This window comes from Balaenoptera ricei, chromosome 10 (assembly GCF_028023285.1).
Source record: "Balaenoptera ricei isolate mBalRic1 chromosome 10, mBalRic1.hap2, whole genome shotgun sequence".
NCBI lineage: Eukaryota > Metazoa > Chordata > Mammalia > Artiodactyla > Balaenopteridae > Balaenoptera > Balaenoptera ricei.
In genome coordinates this window covers 101,541,755-101,561,402 of record NC_082648.1, presented here as the reverse complement: position 1 = coordinate 101,561,402, position 19,648 = coordinate 101,541,755, and the positions used below count along the sequence as shown (strand labels likewise).

At 54.5% G+C, this 19,648-nt stretch overlaps 1 protein-coding gene across 1 annotated transcript in view; it reads right to left on the bottom strand.

Moving 5' to 3' along the window:
* Positions 1–19,648, bottom strand: part of PARVB (parvin beta) — a 114,941-nt gene that overhangs the window by 7,670 nt on the left and 87,623 nt on the right. Inside the window, exons 7-11 of the mRNA XM_059937123.1 lie at positions 18,991–19,049; positions 16,154–16,173; positions 9,589–9,650; positions 7,033–7,101; positions 2,084–2,185 (exon numbers count right to left, since the gene is read on the bottom strand). Coding sequence (XP_059793106.1) covers positions 2,084–2,185; positions 7,033–7,101; positions 9,589–9,650; positions 16,154–16,173; positions 18,991–19,049 — 312 coding nt within the window. The remainder of the gene's footprint in view (positions 1–2,083; positions 2,186–7,032; positions 7,102–9,588; positions 9,651–16,153; positions 16,174–18,990; positions 19,050–19,648) is intronic.

Below are 19,648 nucleotides of genomic sequence, written 5' to 3'. Positions count from 1 at the left end.
CTCGGCCCGGGAATGCTCCGTGACGGTCTCTCTGCACATGTCACCACTGCCTGGCCACATCTGGACGAGGTGCCTGGGAGCTCGGGCACTGGGACCAGCCTGAAGTGGGCTCAGGTCTGTGCAACGGGGAAAGGCCACCACCCGCGAGGTGGTCGGGAAGACCTGGAGGTTAATAACCACCATGGCTCACGAGGAACCTCCCAGCGGTGGCGTGATGCCACGACTCCTTGTGGGGAGGAAAGCAGAGAATCCAGGGGTGGGAGCTGGGGGCTAACGTGGCCAGATGAGGACCCTCCAGAAGGCCGGCCTCTTCCGAGGAGAGCTCCAGCGGCCCTTGGGTCCCCTCCTCGAGGGTCGATGGGCCGGCACCATGCTGGGCACGGTCCCCTACAGCAGCCTTCCCTTCCTGGCTCCCGATCAGAGGCAAAGGTGGACCCAACAGGCCTCACACCTCCCAGGCCAGAGAGCGACTGACAGAGACTTTCATCCCGTCTCAAAGGGAAGGAGACCGAGCTGGGAGGGGACGCCCCTGCCGCTGCACCGAGCCTGTCCTGGAAAGAAGCCCAGCTCCAGACGGCCTGACTAAATTCACCCTTCTTGCCAGCCTTCGTACTCATCTGAACAAAGAAAAGATCTCTCCAAAACAACATTTCTGCAGCCAGCCACGTGGCCGGGAAATGCAAGATGAGCCCCGTCACCCAACTGTCTTGTCTTCTTGCTTCCTGACCGGCCCCGCAGAGCCCTGTGCCTCCCCGCTCAACCGCGGACGCAAACCTGCCAGGACCTCGCTGATCTGCTCTGATTCCATCTCAGCAGGCAAGACGGCAGCGGCATTTGGCCACGAGCAAACCGCCCTCGAGGTGCCAGAAGTGGGCAGATTGACAAACACTGGCCCTGCTTCCATGTTTCTCTGACTGCTGCCACCTGCTTGCATTGTTTGTCTCCCCAACTCACAGTCTAGCGCTTCGGGAAAATAAAATGACAGATGCTCTCAAGTTCAAGCAATAGGGCCAGTCCACAAGCCAAATTTCTAAAAGCGATGCGCTAAATACTGCTGGGAGGGATGGCCGGACCTCGGGAAGCCCTGGCAGGAGGCAAACCACCTGGTCACAAGGGCATCCCAAATGTGAAGGTCATGCCCTTTGACCCAGACAATCCTCTTTGAGGGATTTTCCTAGAAAACAATCCACAGGAATGAAAAAAATATACACACACATACATATGTGTGTGTGTATATATTCAAGACAATGCCTTATTGTTTTGTTTTTAAATAATTTTTTAATAGATTATTTTTTAAATTTATTTATTTTTGGCTGCGTTTGGGTCTTCATTGCTGTGCGCGGGCTTTCTCTAGTTGCGGCGAGCGGGGGCTACTCTTCGTTGCGGTGCACAGGCTTCTCACTGTGGTGGCTTCTCTTGTTGCGGAGCACGGGCTCTAGGTGCGCGGGCTCAGTAGTTGTGGCACGTGGGCTCTAGAGCACAGGTTCAGTAGTTGTGGTGCAGGGGCTTAGTTGCCCCGCGACATGTGGGATCTTTCCGGACCAGGGCTCGAACCTGTGTCCCCTGCATTGGCAGGCAGATTCTTAACCATTGCGCCACCAGGGAAGTCCCTGCCTTATTGTTTTAATAGTGAAAAAGAAACAAGTTGATCGCCCAGAAGTGGGGAACAGGGAGACAGTGACCTCAGAGCCACTCCATAGACTTTGTGCAGCCACTGAAGACGGTATATATAGGAAGCTCATGAAGCAGCAGGAAAACCAGACAGGATGTCCGTGTGTCATGAACAGGGGAGGGATTTGCAACTCTACTGACCTTTGGCCACAATTATTAAAACCAGCATCGTCCCGGGGGAAAGACCCCGAAGAGAACACGGCACACGACACTTGGATGCGTCAGGCACTGCCCACGGGTTTCCTTCTTTTCCTGAGGGTCACGTCTAATTGCAACACCATTTTCTGGGCAGTACTTATTTTTTGGAGAATGCAGCTAGACTCCAGAAAGAGTGGTCGGGGGATTCTACACTGTGCCCTTGGACGAGCGCGTCCCGCGCCACTCCCGGGATGGAGACCATGCACGCACGTACCTTCTGATCGAAGCTGTCCGGGGTCAGGTAGAAGTTGTGCAGGGGTACAAAGTAGTCTTCCAGAAGCCCCATGAGCAGAACCAGGTACACGCCATCTGCAAACTACAGAGGGACATGTGGTGATGTTTCTGGGCCACGCACAGTCAGTGAATGATCTGCAGACACTCAAAAGGAGGAAAATGTTTTAAAGTAAAAAAAAAAAAAAAAATCCATCCCCGTTGAGGAGAGCGGGCCTGCAGTCGGGTGAAGGACGAGGGTGCAAAGCACGCGCTCGGGATTGGATGTGTTGACCTGCGCGTTTGGGGTGGAGTGCTGCTGCGTGGAGAGAAGCAGACCGCTGACCTTGGGGATGACGCTAGCTCCCAACTCTCTGGGTTGTCGTGGGTACCCTGTGGGGCGGGAGGGGGCGAGGGGGGGCAAGGAGCACCCATCACACAGGGAGCACTCCATCAGTGAGCAGGGGCCTGTGGGCACGGTTAATCCACAACCTGCAGGGCGCCCTATGCTTTGGTTTGGGGTTTGCTGCCCTGTTCTGCTTGCTCACTTTGTCAGCTGCCTGAGTTCCTTCCTCTAGCGGTATTCACAGCATAGGAAGAGACCCTCCCATGCCCCGGTGATGACGAGCTTCTGTGTGCACCCAGCACGCGGGTCCGTCCTAGCTGGGCCCTAATCAGCAGGCTGCAGCCTTACCCCACACCCCCAGCCCCTCAACCTGCTACCCAGCCCAGCACCACCTCCCATGCACGGGAGGGGCCCAGGAATCTAGAGCAAAAGAGTCTGCTCTTTGCCCGGGCCCCTCACCCCACCCCGCTGCCCACCGCCCAATAAGCCAGGACAGGGAGCAACTGCTCCTTTTACAGATAAAGTGATGGAGACCAATGAGGGCAGAACAACTTGCCAGAGGGGAGGAGGGGACCAAGGCTCGGGAGGCAGAGCCTGGTCTCTGGGATATGGACCAGCCCCCCACCCCCACCCCGGGGCGGGGCAGGGGAGGCAGGACCCGCCCATCCTCCCAGAGGGCAGACATGGTATCTCTGAGGCCTCCTGCAGATGGAGGACTCGTGAGGACCCCAGCCTCCAGGTTCTGGAACTGTGTGGTCCAATATGGTAGCCACTGGCCACGTGTGCCTAGTGAAATTTTTTACGAAAATTTTTTTTAACTAATTAATTTATTTGGCTGCAACGGGTCTCCGTTGCGGCACGCGGGATCTTTCGTTGCGGCGCACGGGCTTCTCTCTAGTTGTGGCGTGGGCTCAGTAGTTGCGGCATGTGGGATCTTAGTTCCCCTGACCAGGGATTGAACCTGCTTCCCCTGCATTGGAAGGCGGATTCTTAACCACTGGACCACCAGCGAAGTCCCTTTACAAACTTTTTTGAATGATGTTGACTTATTTCGGTAAAACGTACATAACACAAAATGTACCATTTTAACCATTTGTCAGTGTGCATTTCAGTCATATTTTGTACGTTCACGTTGTTGTGCAACCAATCTCCAGAACTCTTAAGTTTAAATTTTAAAAAATTTACATAAAATACAAAATTCAGCTCCTCAGTCACACAGGCCCCATTTCAAGTGCTTGACAGCCACACGTGGCCAGTGGCTACTGTGTCGGATGGTGCAGTGATAGAACGTTTCCATCGCTAAAGGAAGTTTCACTGGTCAGCCCTGGGCTAGAAGGCTGCCACGCAGGACAGCTGGGCAGCTGCAAGGGGCCGACACCCAGGAGGCTTTCAGCTTCCTGAGACCAGCGACCGCAGCGGTAGAAAGAGAACCTGCAGAAGCGAGGACGGTTTTATTAAAGGCAACAGCGGCAGCCCCCCCACCCCCCACCCCACCATCACAGCCAGGCGGCCAAGGATAAAAAGTCAAAATCACAAGCATCCAACATCAGAAAGCCCTGTCCTCTGGAAGGGGAAGGCGACGCTAAGAAACAGCCCAAGGCAGAGACACACGATCATAATGTGTGAACGGGCAGGTCCTTCCTGGGGAGAGCGTTCCAGACCCTGGTTTAACGTGATCTGATTGACCCTTTGCCTGCGTTGTCACGAGGCTCACGCTTCCACGCCATGCAGACGTCACTTACTCAGCTCCTGTTCTGGCCGACAGTGCTGGTGGAATGTACTGGCAGCTCTTGCCCCCTCCCCGGCGACACTGAGCCAGCGCACGCCCAAAACCGCTCTCTCACCAACACTGAGCCATTTCCAGGGAAACAGAAGAACCTGCTCCCATCACCTGCCGGGAGGCGTGGGGAGTGGGTGCTGAGGCGCCAAGATGCCTGGAGAGCCTTTGCTGATTTCCAAGGCATCTTCTAACCCACCCTGGGAACCCCGTGTCACAGGAGTGTGGGAGAGATGGTCACGCAGAAAGGAAGGCAGGCAAGGGAAGGGGTACCCAGGAGGGTGAGGGCCAGGCGGAGTGGGGTGGCTTATCAGGAAATGAGTGGGACCCTCGGTTTTCACACGCGCGAGAGCAGTGGTCCTCCGACAGGGTGCCCTCACTCAGAATCCACGGTGTGGCTCTGCAGGAGATGGAAGTCCCCACGGAGGCCCTAAGACACCATCACCGTCGTCTGCATGCTCATGTATTACTGACCTTTCAAATGCACTATCTCCATTCCAGTTTAAACATGTGGGGAGAAGTTCAAAGAGGAACTGGCTCAGTATCACAGAGCTAGGAAGACGCCCACAATATAAAAGTGGTTTTAAAGAGAAAGGAAAACACACACACACACACACACCCTGAGCAGGAATTTGAGCCTCTGACTTCCAGGACATCGAGACTTTAATGATGAACATATTTATAAAAATACCCAGATTCCTTTGCCACAAAAGGAAAAAAATCTGCATTTCTATGGCCAGTGATCTTTCCTGGTGGACCACTGGTTCAAAATATTTTTTAAGATATTACTTCATATTGTGTGGTGATAGAAAAAAAAAAAAATGGACATACTGAGTAAACAGAGATCAATGCAAATTGAAGTTTAGAGTCTCAACCTAAGATGTCTGGCTATTAATACTGGTGTGCAGGCCCACCTGGGCAGTGACAGTCGGAAAGAGTTGGCGACGATGTGGGTTCTCAACAGCGCTAGTGAGAGTTTCAGGCGGGCAAAGCTTCCTGGGCCCTCCGTGTTACCACAGAGAAATGCTCTAACGACCCCATTTCTAGAAGTTTATCCTAAGGAAGCAGACAAGGGCACAAACAGCTGTGTGCAAAGATGCCCGCTGAACAGCTATTTTACAAGATCGGCAAACGTCCCACCACGAGGGCTGGGTTTAATGACGCACAACACAGCCTTAGAACGGAATAGAAGGCGGCTATTAAAAGTGACAAACGCAGACAGACAGACCAGACAACACAAAAAGGACTAGACAGAAACACACACACACTCACACAAAAACATGCCCACACTATTTAGTAACAAAAAACACTTTACAAAACAGCTGTACAGTACGATCCATTGCCATTTCAAAAAATGCACTTACGCAGACAAACCATCTAGAAAAACACACATCCAACCATTAACTGTAGTTCATTACCTCTGGAGAGGATGACGGGAGAGTTTAGGGGGAGTAGAAAAAAGGACTATTGCTTTTCAATGAGTACACTTCTGGACTGTTAATATTTCAAGCCGCAAATAATCAGAGGCTAAATGTGCAATTTTTTAGTGAACTGATAAAAAAATAAGTGTGCTTGGAAACAATGCACAAATAAATATACACATTAAAAACGGACCATTCAGCTTTCAAACACAGACCTGTGCTGCCCGCAATGAGCTATCTGTGTAGAGAAATGATGTGGAATAAAATCCCCAGCACCGCTAACTCTGGGTGATGGGATTATCTCTGGGTGATGGGATGATTTTTATTTGTTTTGCTTATCTGCATTTTCAGACATTTCTACAATGAACCTGAATTACTTTTTTAATTAGAAAAGCAAATGAGAAAAGTTAAAGAAAGAGAAAGGAATGAATGCAATCACCCAGGGGTTTGAGAAGGATCAGCTGTGCATTAGAGAAATCGGCACTGAGAACTCAAAAGACGCCAAATTCAAGCACCCAGCTAATCCTGGGGAAATTATATTTTGTCTTTAATGCTTGCCGAGCGCTTAAAACATATTTTCACGATGGTGCTTCCGCTCTGAGTCGGGGTGGGGAAGTATACTTTCTATACTTACTGCAGGAGAAATACTTTGTGCGTATTCATTAGAGGGATATTAGCAAGCATTTGCTAGGTGCCAGCCGCTACGCTGCGTGTAGGACGGCCACGGACAGCAGAAGCAGAAGGGGCCAGGACATTCCAGACTGAGGGACCCGTACACGCAGAGGCTGTTTGGTGGGGCTGTGATGGCACCTTGGAGGGTGTTATGCTTGAATTGTATCCCCCCCAAAAAAAGATGTGTTGGGATCCTAACCCCCAGAATCCGTGAGCGTGAATTTATTTGGAAAACCAGGGTCTTTGTGGAAGTCCTCACGTTAAGATGAGGTCATTAGGGTGGGTCTTAATCCAACATGACTGTGTTTTTACAAAAAGGGAAAATTTGGATACAACACCCACAAGAAGGCCGAGATCGGGATGAAACATCTAATGACCCAAGGAACGCTAAAAATTACCAGCAAGCCACCAGGAGCTGGGGGAGAGCCTGGAACAGATCCCCGCTCAGAGCCTCAGAAGGAACCGGCCCTGCAGACACCTTGATCTGGGACTTCTGGCCTCCAGAACTATGAAGACATAAATGTCTGTTGTTTAAGGTACTAGTTAAGGTAGCCCCAAGAAATTAAGACAGAGGGTCTGGGCGAAGGCCAGGATGGCTGGGGCTGGGGCTGTTTTGGCTGTGGGATGGGCATTCCTTGTTAGACAAACACGCTTTGTTCACACGGCCCACCGGGGATCAGAAAGCTGCCTGAAAATGACACCAGACAAAGGGTCTTTCAGCCCAGAACACAGCTTACCTGGGTCTCTAGTTCCGTCACCTCCAAATTCAGCTTGTTCAGGTGCTTGTTCACAAACGTGATGAGAGACTGCAAAGCAAAGAGACACGGGAACCGTGAGCAAGAGATTCAGCTCCCACGCTGGGGGACAGATGTGACATTTGCCATCACTGGCTTTATGAAACGCTTCCATAATCTCCTCTGTTTGCTAAAATAAAATGCTCGTGTTTAAAACGAAATGTTCTTACAATAACCCTTGGTTTTAATGGGATAATGCCTAAATCTATCCCAGCTGGAGAAGAAACGTACATCTCTGTCCCCCAGCCCACGTGCACACACGTGACCCACACACATACCGTATTTAACAACCCTACAGAAGAATGATCAGTGCCCTCAAGAAGGCTATACCTGTCAGGGGGAGATAAATGCTTAAATGTAGGCTAGATGCAACCTTGAACTACAAAAGACTGAGAGAGAAAGGCTGCCTGGGGCCACACCCATCACAGTGTCCGTAAAGGAAGAAACGCCAGAGATTTTCTGAGCCCTGGTTTATATGTACGTAGGGCCACTGGCTTCTCCTCTCTGGCAAAAGTTTAAAGCTTGCCACGTGTAACTCTTCTCGGTAATCAAACCCAACTTTCATGGAAACTCAACACCAACCCCACCTCTGCCTACCCTGGACATGATGTCATCCCTTTTTCATTCCACCCAAATCTACCATGTGCCAGGCACTCTGCTTCGTGCTAGAGACACGAGACAGTAACTAAGACAGAGCCCCGCCCTGAAGAGTCTGAGGCACAATTCTCCACATACACACCCAGTGGAGGCCACGGAGAATCGAGAGAGACAGCAAAGCCTGTGAAACACACAATGTCGGGGCGGGGCGGGGGGTGTTGATGAGAAGTGTGTGGGTCCCTGGAAGATGTGGCGCGGGGGGGTAGCATTTGAGCTGCGGGTGAGCCAAGTGGGAGATGAGAGCGTGGGGAGAGGGCGGAGCAGCTGTACACACGTGCGAACCCTCCGGCATCTTCCGACTGGGGCTGGATGTGGGTGGGGTGGGAGAGAGTTGGAGGGACCTGGAGAGGTGGACGGGAGCCCCGAACACAACACTTCCCAGTGTGGGAGTGGGAAAGGGCCAGACTGGAAGCAGGACGCTGTCGGGAAACTAAAGGATTTTGTCTTGGTCATTGCTGGGGTCCCCCCAGCAATCCTTTTCAAAGAATAAATTAGCGTCAGATCTACCGAAAGACAACATTACTCCACATCACATTCAACACCACCTAGCAACTATCTACTTCGAGCCGGGCCCTCGCTCAGGGTGGTCGCATTGTATTCTCACAGCGGCTGCCTCTGTCCTGACAGATGGGAAACCTGCCGCGAGGGGTTATAATCTGCCCAGGTCACACAGCTGATAAGTGGGGGGAGGGGGGATCGTGGCAGATATGACTCCTCTTCTTGTGCCTCCACTGAATGCGTTCCGTCAGGGTTCTGGGGGTCGGATGTGGCCGGGGTTGGGTCGGGGGCAATGCTCTGAGGCCCCAGGGTATGTCGCTCATGACCTGAGAATGCTAAGACGGCTCCGCCCCAGAAGGACCATTGGGATGGTTCTGCCAGCCTTTTGCAAAGTGCTTCAAGAACTAACAACCTCACTGTCCCAGCCTGGACCAACATTTTCCAAACGTGGGTTCCATGGGAATTTAATATGTTCTATCCCCAAATAAATAAACAGATCTCACTACGGACAAACATGCTTGGAAAATGCTTCCTACCAAGCCCCCTCTTGGAGAATTGCAAAGCATGTCAGCCTATTAAAGGCTCCGAGAAGTCCTGCATTAAGAAATCTGTGCGGGGAAACTGTCCAAGACAGAGAGCTCTCTCCCCAGGGTTAAGGGCTCAGATTTTACAGGCTCAGATCCATCCCACCGCTGCCTTCCTGAATGGGAGGTCTACAGATGCTCAGATAACTCGATGTGCAGGGAGTCTTGATTCCTTTGGAGGGAGAGCAAGGCTTCCGGGCAGATCCCCTTGGAAGCTCGCTATTCCCCAGCCCGACTCCGGAGCCTCGTTCGCACGGTTTTGTCCATCCGTAGACTGACCAGCAGGCTGCCTGGGCTGAGGAAGGGCCTCCCCTTTGTGCTCCCGCCTGGGAGAGAGACAGAGACGCGCCAAATGCAGCTCAGAACAGCTCTGCTAGCAACGCCTGCTTGTTTACCAGGCACGTCGTGAATGCAGCTTCAATGTAACGAGACTAGCACGAGCCAGCGAGCTGACACGCTGAAAAACATTTCCACGTTGAAAAAAAGCCTTGGTTCGGAATGAACCGCCACCGGTGCTGGTGGGATAATTCACTCCACAGCAGCGGGGTGGGTGGGCAGGAAGATACCCAGAAGCAGAGACGCTGAGTTAAAAGGTGCTAATTTTATGCACTGCAGTTACGCTTTTGAATAATTACACTTCAATCCATGTGGCAAACATTTCAGAGATTTCAAACATTTTCCCACCTTCTTCCCTGCGTGGAGTTCATGCCGTAAGAAAAGCCCAGAGACAGAGGGAAACACAGCCCGATGGAGAGCTCACCTTCTTCACGACACTGAGCTTGTCCGGGGCGTGGTCGAAGAGCGTGTCAAAGGCGTCCCGCTCTGCAGAGACACAGAGAAGGGTTTAAGGAGACACGGGTGCTGCTCTAATCCCCGCCCAGCCCGGGGACCAGGCAGCTTCTAATCCCTCAGATGTTCAGCCTGCCTAGAATCCTTTGCATTCCTGCCAGAACCGAGGGGCGGGTGCTGATGGGGAGCAAAATCAAGGAAAAGATGCTTTGAAGGGTCCTTCTAACTTGGTTTCTATCTTTCAACCTACAATACGGGGGTAGCGTTTGGACAGCCGCCCCCATCACATCCTAGGACTTGAGGCGCCCTTGCCTCTCTCCCTTTCCCCACACGCCTTGTCTTATTGGTAAATCTTATCAATAAATCTGACCACCTCCCCCGCTGGTCATGGCTGCCACCCCCATACAAGCCCCATCTCCCCTCACGGCAGGGGGGGGGGCAGCTACAACTTCCTGCTTAATTGGTCTTCCCCCTACATGCCCAGCCCCTCCCATCCATTCTCCCTCGCAGGCACAGTGAGCCCCTTAAAGTGTAAACTGGATCATTTCTTGCCCCTCCCCATCCCTGCCCTGACTAAAACTCTCCACCGGCGTCTCATCACTCTTAGAATAAAATTCACTCTCCCTCTCATGGGTCCACAGGGTCCAGTGAGCTCAGCATCACCTCCCCCCACAACACACTCGCCCTCCCTGACCTCACTCTACCCACCAGTTTCCCCCTGCTCCTCCATCACACGCCCACCACAGGGCCTTTGCACCTGCTGTTTACCAGCCTCACCTCCATAGGTTGCTCTGAGATGTCACCTCCTCTGAGGGACCTTCCAGGACCATCTGCTTCTAAAAGAGCACCCCACTTCTGCTATCTGTCCTCTTACCCTGGTGCAATTTTCATAGCACCTGTTCGCTACTTGAGAACACACTTTATTTTTCTTTATCTGCTGGACTGTCAGCTCTTTGCAGGCCGGATCACCGCCTCACTTGTTCCCTGCACTGTCACCAGCCCCGGAACAGCAAAGGGCCCACAGCCAGGGCTCAGAACAAAGGAAAGAGCCAAGAAATCCTGCTCAGAAACCCTCTCCAGCTGTTCTCCCCGGGGTGTCCGCCTCTGCTGGAACATCTGCAGGGCCTGAAGTGACCCGTTCCACCGTGTCCCAGGGACCTTCCTTCTGCCAGGGACCCCGACCCACTCTAACTGCCACTCGTGGGCCCAACCATGTCTTCCAAATTAACACAGGATCAGCCCCTTCGCTTTCAGTGGTGAGGTCACCGGAGGCCGAGGCATCTGGACAAGACAGGAGCAGGGCTGGCTGGGGGCCGGGGGCCCGGTTCTAGACAGACGCTGCCATGGCAGGTCATATGGGGGCAGAGCCCACTGTACCCTGGAGCCCAGGCAGGAGGGCTGAGGTCTCCAGGGTGGATACAGGACCGTGGGGAGTCGCTGCCAGGCCCAAGGGGCTGGGGGAGGAGGGGATCTGGAAGGCCCTGGCGCCCCCACTCCTGTCCTCAAGGAGCCATCCATCCCCCCAAGCTGCCTGGGGGTGGTATACGCTCAGAGGACCTCGGCCAGCAGAGACGCCCTCTATTACTTGCTGGGGCTTGGACCCAAACACTAGCATGGAGTGCTGGGGCGCTGGGGTAGGAAGACCCCTCCACGTGTCTGGAGGGGGCTGGAGCCCAGAACCAGAGATAACCCAGGGCCTGCTTCAGGACCACGCTGCCTGACCCAGGGAGAGGAGTGTGGCGAGAAATGACAAAGAGGAGGCAGGTCGGGACTGGCTGAGCTGGAGCTGGGGCTTCTGGAGGAGGCATCCCAGCCATTCCCCCGAGGCTGCCCCAAAAGGCAGGCACTCAGCATCCGCAGGCCAGGGCCCCGGGAGGCGGCTCACACCCTCGTCCAGCCCAGACCAGGCATCGTCCTCCCCGGCCTTGGGGGCGGGCGGCAGGAAGGAAGGTGAGAGGCAAAGAGGAAGGCGTGTGTGTGGTGTGTGTGGTGTGTACACACACGTGTACACATGGGTGGGGAGTGCATTTGGGGAGGGGCACGCCACTTCTTTCACCTAAAGGCCAACAGCGACCAAGAGGCCCAGCCCCGCAGAATTCCCTCATCCAGCTTGTCTACCGCAGCAGCTGTAAATTATTTTTATAGTCATCTAAGTCAGATTATACTCAAAAAGACAGTCTGCTAAGAGGGGGGGGGGGAGAAAAGCTAAATCTTTACAAAGCAAAACACAAACTTTAAATGCAGCTTAAGAAAACCCCCAGGAGGAGAGCAGCCTTGACGTCAGCCGGGTATATTTAGCTGGGCCACCGCTGGGCTGGCAGAGTCAGGGCGGCAGGGAGCCATCGCAGGGTCTGGAGGCCAGCGGCCCTGCGCCCCGCTCACCTGCGCCCGGGGGATTGGATGGCACCACGGCCGGGCGGTGTGTGTGGCCTTGGGAATGAAAACAGATCCAGCTGAGAGCCTGGTGCCCGTGACTTAGGCAAAGCGCCTCCCTCCATAAGGCTGGAGTGAAAACAGTCCCAAGGCTCACCGTCAGTGTAAGAATCAAGCAAGACGGTGAATAAAGGGCCAAGCCACTGCCTGGCAGGTGTGTCACTGATGCTCAGTTCACTGATGCCTTCTCATCCTACCCTGCAATCACGGGGATGAACGGAGCAATCCCGCCCCCGGGAGGGGCACAGGCTGGGAGAGACAGTACAAAAGCACGGGTACCAAAAAGGCCAGAAAGATGCAGAAAGCGGCCAGATCAGCCAGGGGCCCCCAGTGGCTACCCAAGTTCAACTTTCAGGGATGCTTAGTTTACTCCAAATAAAGTGGTTTTTGATTGAGTCAACATTTTTTAAATTGGAAGATCTGTCCAAAAGTTCTGAATTTCTGGACTCTCTTGAAGAAATGGAAGCTGAGGCAACAGTGAACCTTCTTCCCCCCCACCCCAGATCAACGAGCCGCCCGTGGAAGTGGGGGCACAGACTCCCCCGTTTGCCCCAGACCCCAGAACTCCCCACCGCCCACAACACAGAGGCTGAGGGGCAGCCCTTGATCATTTGATATTCCAGCCACTTCCCTCTTCCGTGTGACCGGCCTGCTCTCTGAGGCGCCCGAGCTTGGGGACGTGGACACAGCCCCGGGGTCAGAGGAAGGCCTCACACGGGAGCCGCGACGTTTGAGCCGGGGCTCGCTGGGGCAAGAGGAGGAGCAAGGGCGTCCCAGGCAGAGGGAGCAGAAAGCCAAGAGTGGGTTCCAGAGGGTGAGGCCCGGGGGCGAGGCTAAGAGGGCTGGGTCCATCGGGAGTGTGAGGAGCTGTGGAGGGTGGTGACAAGGAATGGCGTGATCCAGCTGCGGTGTTAGCAGAAATGGGGAGATGTGATGGGGAGAGACCAGGGGCTACAAGGAGACCAGGAAGAAGAGGAAGAAAGCTTCTCCTCTCTTCTCCCCAACTTCCTGAAGCCCGGGAGGGGGAGGGGCGCCTGCGGAGGAGAGGCAGCCAGCAAGCCCGTTGCCATGGAGATCGGGCTGCAGCTCCCCAGCTCCCCTGGGGAGAGAAGGGCCTCCCATCCACCTCAGCCAGGACAGTGATGCCAGCAGGAGGCGGGGAGGGGGAGGGGGGCTCCTGGGGGAGGTGCAGAGTGGACCCCCCCATCCCCCACTCAGAGTGCTAAAGTGAGAAACCGAGGCCGAGAGCTCGGCTCCTAGTGAAGCTACCGGACCCCCCAACCCCTGCCCCGGGCAGACATTAGCCAAGCAAAGAGGGTCTGCCTGTTGTTCTGGAAGCTCCTGGAATGTGTGTGGCCCAGGGCTGGGGATGCACTCGGGGGAAGATGTGCTCCAGCCCACAGGATGCTTACAGCTCAAGGGCCACATGTGAAGGGAAAGAGCGAAGGGCCAAGCGAGGGTCCCCGACTGTCCAGACCCCCTGAGTCTGGCAGGCAGGGTGCAAAGCAAAGTGCTCCCAGTGAGCAAAGAGATGAATAAAGAAACAATTAAGCAGGTGGGCGGGGGGTGGCAAGCCAGGGGACGGATGGTGATTCAGGCCGGGGGCTCAGGGAGGGCCTCCCTGGTAAGTGGAGCTGGAGGAGCTGAGGGAGTGAGCCATGGAGGGATCTAGAGGGAGAGCATTTCAGGCCGAGGCTACTGAGAGTGCAAAAGCTGGAAGGGGGGGCTTCCCTGGTGGGGCAGCGGTCCAGGAAGATGCCACATGCTGCGGAGCAACTAAGCCCTCGTGCCACAACTACTGAAGCCCGCGCGCCTAGAGCCCGTGCTCCACAACAAGAGAAGCCACTGCAATGAGAAGCCCGCGCACCGCAACGAAGAGGAGCCCCCACTCGCCGCAACTAGAGGTAGCCCACGTGCAGCAATGAAGACCCAACGCAGCCAAAAATAAATAAAATAAAATAAAGAAATTAAAAAAAAAAAAAAGCTGGAAGAGGGAGCCCCGGGGTGCTGTTGTGGGTGACAGACGTGCAGGGGGAGCGAGGAGGCCAGAGAGGAGGGGTGGTCTAAGGGGGTCTGGGACCCGGCAAGGGCTGTGGCTTTAGCTTACGGCAAGCTGGGGGCAGTGAGAAGACTGAGGGGTGCAGAGGAACCAACTCGAGGGACCATCGGGGGACCAGTACCCCGGAGGGAAGTGATGGGGTCCGACCTCAACCTCGGCAGGGCCGTGGGGCACTGGGGGCCCCGAAGGCTGCCGCGGGAGAAGGGCCAGCGGAAGCTGCCACATGCCTGGGTAACCAGGAGGCCTCGGGGACTGTGTCAGCAGAAGCCGAAACTGGGGGCAGATGAGTTGCCTGTCACCCACTAATTGCCTGTTTGCATTTCACGAGCATGGGCGGCCTCGAAAGACTCCAGACTCCTCGGCCTCTCAGGGTGTCACGGCCCCCGATGCTCGGCCATCTCCGCTGGCTCTCAGAAAGAGCCACCACCCCGTCCACCAGACCCTCAGGGGCCCCTTCTCAGGGCGGCCAGGGCCTTCCTGGCCGAGCTTCTGCCCCTCTGCACGGGAGGCCGCACATAGACCCCAGCTGGACTGAGTCTCCCCGAGCCCCCCAAGCCTCAGACCAGGCCCATGCCGCCCACGGAAGTGAAAACACACAGAAGACGAAGCAACACTTAAAGGTGCTCCAAGGGCCCCGCTCAAGTCAACTCTGGGCCTCGACAGGCCCATGGGCTCTGAGCCCCTCCGTGCAGAAAGGACAGGGAAGCGACGGAAGGGTGCTCTGCGCCCCCCTCCCAACGGGCCCCCACCCAGACCCAGGGCAGGGCCAGGCTGCCCACATCGCCCACTCTGTACACCCCATGCCGCCCTGAGAGCTACCCTCCCCACCCTGTCTGCGCCCTCAGCAACTGGACACAGGAGGGTTCCTTTCCTCTCCCTTTTTAAATGTTTTTTAATAATAGACATTAAAAAGAACTGAATTGCTACTTTAAAAAAATAGTGAAGACTGAATTTGCCCAGCACGGCTCAAGAACTACTTAAGAAAGCTTAAGGACATGTAATTGCTGCATTTTCTCTGGTTCAAGACCTTTGAGAACTAAAGAGCCGCATCCCCTCTTTGTACACGAGGGGCAGCGGTGCCATCCGTCCCCATCATCGCCATGAGGTCACAGAGGCCCCGTGGCCAAGCCTGTGGGTGCCTCTGGGGTGCACCCCTCACCCCGAGGCCCCCGCAGCTAGGGACCAGCTCCGGCTGGCAGGCTCACAAGGCACGGGGGGAAACTTCTGTTTGGTTTCCACTTTTCCTTCTAACAGCCGCAATCCCCTCTCTGCTCCCTGGAGAACACGGTATCTGGGGGGGTTGAGGGCTTCTTGTTTTGAAATATTCCCCAAAGCGGTGAGCCTGGCTCAGGCTGCTTCTTGCTGCAGCCAAAAGCTTGGGGCTCCCCATCCCTAAGGGCCTATACACTGCCACAAGCTGCCCCTTTATTTGCCATGCCTCGCTGAGATGAAGATGGGGTCGTGGGTCTTTTAACAGGGCAGGGAACAGTTCTTTGGGAACAGCAAGAGTTTATTATTACTAACAGTAACAGTCATAGAGAAACTAACACGAATAGAGAGAGAGTCGGGCCCTGGGCCAAAGAGAGTGAACATTTATTGTCTCACAAAATCCTCTCAACAACCCCGAGGTCCCATCTCACAGATGGGGAACAGAGAGGTGAAGGAGCAGGCCAAAGGTCACCCAGCTGGGACCACAGCCAAGGCTGCCTGACTCTAAGGTCTGTTAAGCTGGAGATTTTAAGGTGGAAAACTATATACGAAAATACATCCCATAAGGAAGCTCCCTCCGGCTAGCTGACTACGCTCTATATTCACTGGGACATCGCCGCCCTCCCTTTTCCCCTGGTTCACTCCCTCCACCGTACTTTGCTTATCCCCGCCCAGGCTCCCACAGCTCTGAGAAGCAAACCACATGCCAAAACCCACCCAGGGCCCTGCTGCCCCTGTGTGACTGCGTGAACCCCGGGGGCTTCCTGGGGTAGCCCCGCAGTGCCCGGCGACCTCAGACTCCCCATCCCCTCTCCCCAGCCCCTGGGTTACTTACCAAACCGACCCATCATCATCCTGCAAACAAGAACAGAGAGAACCATCAGACGGGTTGCTCAGAACCCCGTTTAATAAGCAGCACGGTAGAAGGCGGTGGAGGTGACCGGCAAGTCGGAGAGCTCTACTGCCCAGTCGAAGGGTTGTTTATATAAATGTAAGTCACATTTTGATCAATTCTCTCCCGCTCTAATTACAAACGAGAGGGGCTTATGTGGATTCTAAATGTTTGCACAAGACCCGCGGCAAACTGCCATCATTATCTAAACCACCCCTTTAATGCCATCTGGGGGCTGTTTAATCACGGAAGTGGTTAACGCAGAGAGCATTTTAGCAGAAAACGGGTCTTCTAGCACCGTGAGTTTAAACCTTGAGTTTAAACTTTAAAATACAAGGGTGCAGGTTACCCAGAGGCCCCATTTCTGGGAGTGAGCACGATGTACTGCCAGGGAATCACAAAACTAAAGGATGCTGGAGAACCACAGGCTGGGCCCTGATTCCAGGTGAGAGCTGAAACCACGAAGGACAGGCGGCTGGTTCCTCCTGGAGGATCTGAGATCACGAATGCCCGGCTCCCCTCTGTGTACTAGCGTCCTGAGAGGCAAAGAGACCTTTGCTTGATCCCCAAACCCCTCTAGACTCAAGTTCTTTGCCTCCATATTATTTAACAAATAGTCTCTCGAGCACCTACTATGTACAGGCCACGGAGATACAGAAATAAACACCGCATGGCCCTGCCCGCATGACGCCTGATGGTGAGAGAGACTCATGAGCCCACATTTCCACACAGCCCGCGTGCACCAGAAATGTGACATACAGCAGATGCTATAGGAACTAAAAGGAAGGCAGCCACTCCTGCTTGGCAAACAGGGAGGGCTTCCTGGAGGAGGTGACCCATAGGACAGAGCAAACCTGGAGCCTGGGAGACCAGGCAGGAGGCTGGTCGGCCTCTGCTGGAAACCTCTCTCCACTCTGACTTCGGGGTGCTCCCCTGCCCCCGAAATTTCCTGAGGGTCACACGGCACTTCCCACAAGGCCCCTGGGCTGGGTTTCACATTTCTACAGACACGACCTCTCTTGACAGCTAGACCGCCAGCCCTCAAGGAGGGGAACTGCGTCCTCTCAGCCTCTGGGCGTCCAAGCAGGCCCTGTGGGTGCCGGGTGCTGCTGTGAATCGTTGAGGCCACGCTCCGAGGGGCCGGCTCTGGTGACAGAGCTCATACTGTCCCCCGCCGCCCTCTCAGGGCTCCCTCAACCTCTGCGAGACCGGGAAAGCCAAGCACAGCCTCTTCCCATCGCTGCACACCCCCCAACATGCCCCCCACCACGGGCCTGGCCGTTGCCCCCTTCGGTGGGCCATCTGCCTTCCCCCTCCCATCCAGGGTGACCACTGACTTGCTCTGACCCACAGAGGGTGAGGACACAGCATGCGGGGGTCCAGGGACCTGCAGCTGCCCCCTCACTCTCTGGGGACCCTGAGGGCACCAGGGAGGAAGCCCAGATCTGTGAGGACGAGAGACACAGGGAGGGACAGTGGCCCCCACCGGCCAGCACCACCCACCAGACTGCTGACCCCCTGTCAGCAAATAAAATGACCGTTGTTTTAAGCCCCTTGGGTTGGGTGGTTTGTCACACAGTGATGGATAACTAAGATGCCAGCCCACCCCTGACTCCCCCACGCCGCCCTCCTCCCGCTCCTGAACGGGTCGAGCGGGCTGCCCGAGGCCCCCCGTGCCAGGCTCAGCATCACGTCTCCAACCCCCTCCCGTGGGCCTGGAACAGATGTGCACACGCGTCAGGCCGCACGCCAGGCCGCACGTCTCTCCCATCTACCTGACAGCTCCCACGCCGGGAGCGGTTTCCTGTGTCAGCTCGCTTTTTGAAAGACCATACATGAATTCATGACACAGTAATTAATCACTCCGTGAACTGAGCAGGTGGGTGACCTGAGACGATCAATTTTTAATGCTCTGTTTCATCTGAAACAGGTTTAGTCGGGAGGCACAAAGGCGGTGAATTTTAAGGATACCTCACAGGGTATATGCCTCCTAAAAACCACACGCAAAATAGAGCCATTTGATTTGCTATTTTCAACAGATCTGAAGCCTTTTAGACTTCTTAAAAATTGCCCTCTGGCCTCCTCTAAGAGGCAAGGGATGGCTCAGGACTATCTCAAAGGAAGATTCTAGTTTAGAGGCATGGCTCCCTCCCTCTGACGGGGCTAAGACAGACGGCTAAATAAATCAGGACAACAGGTCCCTTGGAACATTCTAAACACCTCTCCCCCATCCCCTCTCTAAACATTCTTAAAGCTCACCTTCCAAAATAAGGAATGGCAGTCCAAAGTCTTTGGAGAATAACTTATTTCCAACATTAAAAACTTTGAAGTGTTTAGCATACCTACCATATGAACGTTCACTGTTTTAAATTTCCCCTCATCCTTTTCTTCCTTATAAGAGATTTTGAATGTGCTCAGTTATATTTTTCTTTGTTTATTATTCCCTGTCTCTTTCCAGAAAAGATTTCAGGCAGCGTAAATAAGTTCCAATTCCTATGTCACACATATTTGCTCATTTTTCTATTTGAGAAGAAATAAAAGATCTAGAATTTCTCATTTAAATACCAAACCAAACTGCTATCTTGCCCTTCCTCAGCAAAACAAAAACACAAAAACAAAACAAACTTTGAAGAAAGTGCACGGAGGATAGAAAGCTAGGGTGGACGCTTGCGATAAAATCCCATCTCAAGGTCAAGGGACATGGAGGGGAGAACGGCCCCCCGTGTGCGCGGGTCCCCGGCTGGAGCAGGGCCTGAGGGCAGAGCAGCGGGTCCACTTACTCGGTGGTCGTGGTCAGCTCCTCCGTGACGTGGTTGGAGTGCAGCAGGCCTTCCCGCTTCTGAAAACCCCAAAATGAACAAATAAATCAACACCTGGGCAGACAGACGGAGCAGAAGGGCAGCTGAGGCCGTGTACAGATGGCCCCGGGGCCGGGAGACCAGCTCGGGGACAACAGAGAACCAAACAAAGGTTCGGCACCACACCTGAGCTATGCTCGGGGGGGTGGACTGCAAGGGACCACACGGGTGACCCTCTGGTGGCTGGAACCTGCCCCAGCCCCCCAGACCCTGCTCTCCTGCTCTCTGAGAGCTGGCAGCTGTGGGAGGTCTCAGGAGAAACATCCCCGCTCTCAAAGTACTCCTCGACGCCCTGCAGCTGGGAAAGGCGAAGAGCGTGCAGGGACATACGTAACACGAGGGAGGCATCGGATGAAATAACACACGTGCACTGGGTTGAACAGGTTTCCCCCGGAAGTCACGTCCATTCAGAACCTCAGAATGGGACCTCATTTGGCAATAGGGTCTTCGCACATGTAATGAGTTCAGATAAGGTCCTAAAGGACTAGGGTGGGTCTTCTCCAATGACTGGTGTCCTTAGAAGAAGAGAAAATAGAGACATAGGAACATGGACCAGAGGGAAGAGGCCACGTGATGATGA